This window comes from Trypanosoma theileri, assembly GCF_002087225.1.
Source record: "Trypanosoma theileri isolate Edinburgh chromosome Unknown TM35_Tth_18_V1, whole genome shotgun sequence".
Classification (NCBI taxonomy): Eukaryota; Euglenozoa; class Kinetoplastea; order Trypanosomatida; family Trypanosomatidae; genus Trypanosoma; species Trypanosoma theileri.
In genome coordinates this window covers 321351-329487 of record NW_021639860.1, presented here as the reverse complement: position 1 = coordinate 329487, position 8137 = coordinate 321351, and the positions used below count along the sequence as shown (strand labels likewise).

General features: G+C 44.9%; 4 protein-coding genes across 4 annotated transcripts; all 4 read left to right on the top strand.

Moving 5' to 3' along the window:
• Positions 1 to 2: 2 nt before the first annotated feature.
• TM35_000182140 (arginine kinase) lies at positions 3 to 473 on the top strand (the record flags this gene model as incomplete). Its single annotated transcript, XM_029026527.1, has 1 exon — positions 3 to 473. A coding segment is annotated over one exon (471 nt), but the record flags the coding sequence as incomplete, so codon positions are not given.
• Positions 474 to 2150: 1677 nt separating this feature from the next.
• TM35_000182130 (uncharacterized protein) lies at positions 2151 to 3641 on the top strand (the record flags this gene model as incomplete). Its single annotated transcript, XM_029026526.1, has 1 exon — positions 2151 to 3641. The coding sequence occupies one exon, from the start codon at positions 2151 to 2153 to the stop codon at positions 3639 to 3641; it is 1491 nt and encodes a 496-aa protein (XP_028882222.1).
• Positions 3642 to 3975: 334 nt separating this feature from the next.
• TM35_000182120 (putative arginine kinase) lies at positions 3976 to 5049 on the top strand (the record flags this gene model as incomplete). Its single annotated transcript, XM_029026525.1, has 1 exon — positions 3976 to 5049. The coding sequence occupies one exon, from the start codon at positions 3976 to 3978 to the stop codon at positions 5047 to 5049; it is 1074 nt and encodes a 357-aa protein (XP_028882221.1).
• Positions 5050 to 5946: 897 nt separating this feature from the next.
• Positions 5947 to 7944, top strand: TM35_000182110 (ABC transporter; the record flags this gene model as incomplete). The annotated part of the gene is made up of 1 exon (XM_029026524.1): positions 5947 to 7944. One exon carries the CDS (start codon positions 5947 to 5949, stop codon positions 7942 to 7944), a length of 1998 nt encoding a protein of 665 aa, XP_028882220.1.
• Positions 7945 to 8137: the final 193 nt, after the last annotated feature.

Genomic DNA, 8137 nt, shown 5'->3' with positions numbered 1-8137 from the left:
ATGAAAAGACATTCCTCGTGTGGGTCAATGAGGAAGACCAATTGCGTATCATCTCGATGCAGAAGGGTGGGAATCTGAAGGAAGTGTTCAGTCGACTTGTGGAAGGCGCCAACGCTATTGAGGAGAAGGTCAAGTTCCTGCGTGATGATCGCCTTGGCTTCCTGACATTCTGCCCGACCAACCTGGGCACTACAATCCGCGCCAGTGTGCACATCAAGCTGCCGAAGCTCGGCGCCGACCGTAAGAAGTTGGAAGAGGTGGCGGCCAAGTACAATCTGCAGGTGCGGGGGACTGCGGGCGAGCACTCGGAGAGCCACGGTGGGGTGTACGACATCAGCAACAAGCGTCGCCTTGGTCTCTCAGAGTATGATGCCGTGAAGGAGATGCAGGACGGTATTCTGGAGCTCATCAAGGCAGAGGAAGCTGTGGAGGAGGGTGGTGAAGGTGAGGCTGAAGCTCCCGCTGCTGAGTAAGTGACGGTAAGTCGTTTATTTTACCAGCAACGTGGTGGATTTTGTTTGTCTGTGAAGAAGCCGCAATTTGTTTTTTTTTTTTTTTTAATTTTTTCTGCAGCGAGTCACCCTTTTTTTGATAGGTGACCGATGCAATTTTATGTATTAATTCAGCTTTGTATGTATGTTGGCTTGTGTGTGTGTTTTTTTGTTTTGTTTTGTTTTGTTTTTTGTTTATATGTGGTGGTTTTATATCAATGACTTTGCTATGTGTGCTTTTTTTCCTCTTCTGGGGCAGATACAATTGCTCTACTTAATTGGTAAAGCCCATAAAGAATTAGAGTGGGTTCTGCCTCAAAAGGGGAGTTAGGATATGTAGAAATGTATTTATGCTCTTATACTGTGCTTCACGTTTCTGTCAAATGTTTTTTTTTTTTTTTTTTAAGTGTGAGGTGGTTTGCGTAAATGCGTTTTTTTTTTTTTTCTGTTATTATTATGAACCCCTGCCTTATCCATATATATCTGTGGTTGTTGTGCAGGAGCCAGGTGGGTCAATAAAAAATGAGTGGAAAAATGAAATACTTGAGAGAAGGTGGAAATGTATAAGGTAAGAAAGATTGCTTATATATATATATACGTATATGGTTTTGCAAGATTCTTTGATTTGCATATATATGCGTAGAGAAAATTCTTTTTTATTTGAATTTGCATACACTGATTTAACTCTTCGTGGGTATCATTGCTGTACCTGATGCCGCCAGTGCTTTTCCAATACAAATATTGCAGAATATGCAATCCAGGTCAAAAAAAAAAGGAATAAAAGGTGAAATGATAAGGTTTTATTGAAATGAGAATTGATACGAAGGGAAAAAATCTTAAAAAAAAGGGAAAAAAAAAGAAGGCAAAGTTAAGGGAACTTGAAGAAGGGAAAGAAAGAGAGGAAAATAGTGAAAAAAAGGTGCTTGTACGCCCTATTATCATTGTAATGTATTGGTATTCCTATTATCATTACTACTCTTTTTCCTTGGCATTCACTTCTTCAGCATAAAGGTGGTGGGGAAATGTTCGTGTGGTTTATGATGTTGCACTTCCTTATTCCTTTTTCATCTAATTTTCATTTACTGGGCTATTATTTGCTCTTCTTGATGTGCTTTCGTCTTCTTGAAAGATGATGTTCAGTTCGGTGTGTCCGTGGCTGTCACTTCCTTTATGATTTTTTTTTTTTTGTTTTCTTTTTTTTCTCATTAACTTTTATTACTTTTCGTTCAGCTATGGCAGAGGTGAATGTGCAGGAAAAAGGAAAATAATTATTTGAACTCCTTTGATACTACTCTGAACAGAACGCACTGATGGTTAGTTGGTTGATAGTGGATGGTGGAAAAAGGGGTTGGGGGTGTGGGGGCAAACAAGAATGATTGTTTTTATTCATTTGCTCCTCCTCCTCCTCCTCCTCCTCCTCCTCCTCCTCCTCCCTCTCCCTATCTTTCCCTTCTCTTCCCCATTTATCCTTTCCAGGGTTTTTCTTTCTTTATTATACCTGTAAACATGGATATTTCTCCCTTTTCTTTTTTCCTTTTTCTCTGATATATGTATATATATATAATTTCCAGTCTAGGACTTCATAGAACACGACAATATTACTAACTACTTGCCTCCCTCTCCGTCCCTCTATTGTATTCTACTGTACGATATCTTATCATGTACCCGACACATATTAGAGCCGCTGCGGCTGTCGGTCCACGACTGGACGAGGCTGCAGTGAGGCGTATGTTCCCATCTGAACAAATCGCTTTGTGGCCCGAAGGTTATCGCCCCGCCTGCGGTGTAGCGCACTTCATACAGCCAGGCGGAGTGCAGGTGGCTGATATTATCGAATGCTACCGCGGTGTGCGGGATAATAGAGAAAAAGAATTACAACGCGACTTCGCGGCGGATTACACAATGTGGTGTCGAGCCGCATTGTGTGAGTTTATCCGTCGTCTGCGAGATCGTGATATACGGCGAATGCGGCGATTTACAGCACGTGAACGTACAATACATGATTCTGATGTACGGGAGCTCTTTGGTCTACCCCCATACGCGCCACCACGGCCAGCAGCTACATCATCATCACTATCGACAACAACAACAGCAGAGACAACTTCATCTGGGAAGCGTTACTACGAGTTTACACCGTATGCGGCTATGCAGGAGTATGTGATGATGCCCATCTCCCGCTGTACTAGTCCAAATGAGCGTGTTCACTTTGCGACATTTCCGCAAATACGAAATGTTATGCATACCGAATTTGATGGTATGGGCCCTTTGCGTGCAATGACGATGTTGACTGGTGATGAGTTACAACCAACAGCAGAGTTTTTGCAGAATCTCGCCTTCTATCTACGTCATCGTGTGGGGGAAATTATCGAAGGCGAGGAGGCATTCAAGCGCACTGCCATCACTGCCGCGATTGACGGTGGCAATATCAACAATCCACTCCAGGGTGGCACGTCACCTTCGTTTTCCACCGAGACCCCAGTGGTTTGTTTTTTTGGAAATGGTCGTTTGGCGTGGCTCTTGAATAATAGTGAGTTGTTGCCGTTTCCTGTCCTCCCCGTGCAGACGCCTGCACAAGCTGCGAGTCGTGAGCGACGGCAAAAGAGTCTGCTTGCACAACATGGCCTCTTGCCGGACCTGGTGAGGGATGGCGCTGTCGCAAATAGCATTAGTACTGTGTTCCCATGCGAGACTATGTCTGTTGCAGATGCACTACGCAAGTATCGTCCCTGTATTGCCGTGGTAGAACCTCACGTTGATCGTGATTGGCTCTGTGACATACGCGGGTTTTACTCTATGCGTGAGGTCTTGACGCTTGGCCCAGTAGACTCACCAGCAATGGGATCATTCACATTCCCGTTCCTTAGTTTTGGCGTCACACCAGGGCCAACAACGTACTGGACCTATAGTGACACACTACAGCGAGTGACGCATGCAAGTAGAATACAAATGCCAATGGATCCACCACATGTGGCGCAAGGTTACACTCGCCGTGAGCTCGATACCATATCCGCCCATATGATTTCTCCAAATGATTGTCAGGCGTTTGGTTCGCACCATCGATGTCTCTCCTTTGTACGCACCCTGTATCCCGTCATGAGTCGTCAGCCGATGCACAGTACTGGTCCTACGTCGGGTGCCACTCCAACATAGCTATCATTCACATACACTATATTGGCATAACTGCCAATCCAGCAAAAGAAGCACACAACTATGATGCCACCCAATGAATCAGGGGGTAATGACTGAAACGGTGGGGGTGAAAAAAAGGAAGAAATATTCAATTGGCTGGTGATCTTTTTTTTTTTTTTATGGGAAGGGGCTCAAACCGGTGCGATTCTAGTATATAATCCTCGGTATGTTTATGGTTGTATCTTTCTTGCCCTCTTTTTTTTTCCTTTCCTTGTTACTATTGCCTTCTTTGGTTGTCACAAGCAAAAGCTATCTTATCCAATATCTACCAATAACAATAACCTTGTCGTCTACAATGGCGTCCCACCATGAAATCAAGAAAGCTGAGGAGGCATACCACAAGCTCCATCAAGCCCATGAGTGTCACTCCCTACTGAAGAAGTACCTGACGAAGAAGGTGCTTGACGAGCTCAAAGACAAGAAGACCTCAATGGGAGCTACGCTGATGGATGTCATTCAGTCCGGTGTGGCCAACCTCGACTCTGGCATCGGCCTGTATGCACCGGATGCGGAGTCGTACAAGGTGTTTGCGGCTCTCTTTGACCCAGTCATTGAGGAGTACCATCAGGGATTTAAGCCAAGTGATAAACAGCCACCCAAGGACTTTGGTGACCTGAGCACACTCGTTGACGTGGATCCCGATAAGAAGTACGTCATCTCCACACGTGTACGGTGTGCGCGCAACCTTGATGGCTATCCGTTCAACCCACTCCTCAAGAAGGAGCAGTATGAAGAGATTGAGTCCCGTGTCAAGGCACAGTTGGAGACCATGACTGGTGAACTGCAGGGGAAGTACTACCCACTGACTGGAATGAGCAAGGAAACGCAGAACAAGCTGATCGAAGACCACTTCCTGTTCAAGGAGGGTGATCGCTTTCTGCAGGCAGCACACGCCTGTGATCACTGGCCAACTGGTCGTGGTATCTACCACAATGATGAAAAGACATTCCTCGTGTGGGTCAATGAGGAAGACCAATTGCGTATCATCTCGATGCAGAAGGGTGGGAATCTGAAGGAAGTGTTCAGTCGACTTGTGGAAGGCGCCAACGCTATTGAGAAGAAGGTCAAGTTCCTGCGTGATGATCGCCTTGGCTTCCTGACATTCTGCCCGACCAACCTGGGCACTACAATCCGCGCCAGTGTGCACATCAAGCTGCCGAAGCTCGGCGCCGACCGTAAGAAGTTGGAAGAGGTGGCGGCCAAGTACAATCTGCAGGTGCGGGGGACTGCGGGCGAGCACTCGGAGAGCCACGGTGGGGTGTACGACATCAGCAACAAGCGTCGCCTTGGTCTCTCAGAGTATGATGCCGTGAAGGAGATGCAGGACGGTATTCTGGAGCTCATCAAGGCAGAGGAATCCAAGAAGTGATTGTTTTGTCTTGTTTACCTCTCTGCTTGGGGATTCAATGTCATGTATGTCTTTGTTTTCTTGTTTGTTTGTTTTGTTTGATTTCCCTGTGAATTCCCTTTTTCTCCGGAGGAAAGGACACTTGATGTAATGTGCTACACCAGGAGGAAGGAAACGATCTCAGGAAAGAGGGGGGGGTTGGGGGTTTAGTGGGATGTGAAGAGGGAGATGCAAAAGGAAGGCAAATAATGGCGATGGTTTCGTTTCCCGTGTTGTGAGTTGAACGAGTGCCTTCCTTCTCCCTTTTTTTCTGTAGGCATGTTTTTCCTTTTATTCCTGTGTGATATATGTTCTTTATGCTGTTTTGTTGTCTTGTTGTTTTTTGTGTCTGAAAATATAAGAAGAAAGTAAAAAAAAAAAAAAAAAAAAAAATGAAATAGACGTCCATTTATAGCAAAATGAGAGATTCAAACCGGAAAAAATAAATCTGAGAGGAACGTGGAGCAATTGCTTTGCGTAGAAACTAGTTGCATGTAATAAGAAGGCCATGTGTGTCTTTGGGGAAATGCAAATATGCAAAGAGGAGGAGTTTTTTATATATATATGGTGACTCTTGTTATTGGGTTGGTTTGGGTTTTTCCTTGTTTTTGCTGTTTTTTTTCTTTTTGTTTTCCCATTTTCAGCTATTGCCTTGACCTCAAACCATGCAGGGGAGTATCTGGAATAGTTCTCTTTCAGACAGACAAACACACACACTCTCTGTCTATCCCCATTGCGCTGCGTCAAGACGTCTTCTCTTTCTTCTTCTTCTTCTTCTTCTTCAGCTGTTCTTCTTATCTCAAGCCAAACAGAGTATTAGAGAACGAGTGGGTATTATTTTTCCTTATTTCGAAGCAACTAAGACATTGTTGTAAGCAAATGCCAGAGCCAAATATTGATGCCATTGGACGTCAGGAGAGTGAAGGGCTGGTGCTCGATAAGGTGGTGAACTTTACATGGGAGAATCTGACCTATCGAGTTCCCGTTGAGGACGATGACGGTAACGTTACAGAAAAGACGTTATTGTATAATTTAAGTGGTACCGCTCTTGGTGGGCGTGTGTTGGCAATCATGGGGCCATCCGGTGCTGGTAAAACAACACTCATGGGAGCTATCACTGGAAAACTGTATAATCCAAAGGCAACACTGGAGGGATGCTGCTTCCTCAACAACACCATCTACTCACAACGCTACAAGAGGCTGGTGTCCTACGTGTCGCAAGACGATATCGTGATGGGCAAAGAGACTCCTCGCGAGGCTATTCGTTTCGCATGTCGTGTGCGTCTGGGAATGGGTGCGAAGGAATCAGAGGAACTCGTAAATGAGGTCATTAAACGTCTCCATCTCACGAAGTGTCAGGACACCATATTGGGTATTCCCGGTATTTTGAAGGGGGTTTCTGGTGGTGAACGAAAACGTGCAAATGTTGCTACAGAGCTTGTGACGAATCCGTATGTTATGCTGTTGGATGAACCGACCACAGGTTTGGACTCTGTGAACGCCTTACGTGTTGGGCAAATGCTACAGGAGTTGGCAAGAAATGACATGCGTACCGTCATTGCGACCGTTCACTCACCATCATCTGAACTCATGGATGTATTTGATGATCTTTTGCTTCTGGCAAAGGGTCACGTTATCTACCATGGTCCAACACAAGATTCCGTTGCGTACTTTGCCAGTCTTGGTTATCAAGTACCCCCACATACCAATCCTTGTGAGTATTTTATGAATATTCTGCAGCTTCCAGAACAGGAACTATCACAGCTTTGGTTGGCATGGGAAGACTATGTAATGTCCCCGGCAGCGAACAATAATCCATGTTTAATGGTGGTCCAGGGCCCTATTTCCCATCAAGATGAATACTTGGAGAAACAGTTGAAGCTGAAGGGATCTAGTTTCGGCGTGCAATTTGTGGAGCTTTGGAAACGTTCATTCCGAATGTTTTGTCGAGATCCAGGTGCCTTTATAGGTCGAACATTTCAGACATTGTTTTTCTCAGTATTTATGGGTCTTTTCTTCTTCAATGTGAAGGTAAATCAACAGGGTGTACAGGATCGTTCAGGTGCGCTCTATATGACTCTAATGAACAATTTGATGGGTGCTGCAATGAATGGTATTTCTGTTTATCCACCAGAGAGGGCTGTTTTCTTGCAGGAACAGGCCAATGATTCCTATAATGCATTTGTCTATTTTGCTGGAAAGTATATGGCAGAATTACCTTTTCAAATACTATTCCCAACATTATTTGACATCATTTCGTACTTTATGATTCATTTCCACCGTTCAGCGGGTGCCTTCTTTGTGAATTGGTTTATTTTGGTTCTCCTTGCAACACTGGGTTATTCCTTTGGTCTGATGTTTGCAACCTTCTTTGATACCGCAACCACAGCCTTTGCACTCGTACCAACAATTTTGCTTCCATTGTTTGTTGTTGCCGGACTGTTCGCCAACACGAGCCGCCTATACCCTTACTGGGTTTGGTTGAATTACCTCTCCTTCCCACGTCACGCGTATCTTGGTGTTTATACCAATGAGTTCAGACGTTTGGGTGTTATTTGTAATCCCGTAACTCCCACATGTGTATATGCCGATGGCCAGACAGTTCTTGTTAAGATGGGTTTTGAAAACTGGCACTATTGGCAGAGCTTTGTTGCACTCATTGTTTACCAAATGGGATTTGCCATAATTGGTAGCATCTCATTGTATGTTCAGGGAATGAAGCGACGAGGGAGGTTGAGTTATACAAAGAATCTCAAATCCCGCGTGGCCTCATCTCGGGCAATCGCCTTCTTAGACAGCAATAATGATGGAATCTCAGATTCAGGCATGTCTCCAATGGATGGGCTCCAAAAACCTTCTGTGGCCCATACTGGCTGATCAGAGCGCGGTAACAGCTCCCCAGTAGATGATATCGGCGGCAATACCATCGTAGAGCCAGATGTAACCGTTGCCACGCCATTTTCAGCAAGATGAGGGGATATCAAGTGTATTCCAGGGAAATAGAAAGGGGTTTACTGATCTTTTGCCCTTGGTTATACTCGACGTTTCTGTGTGGATTTTTGATTCCTGC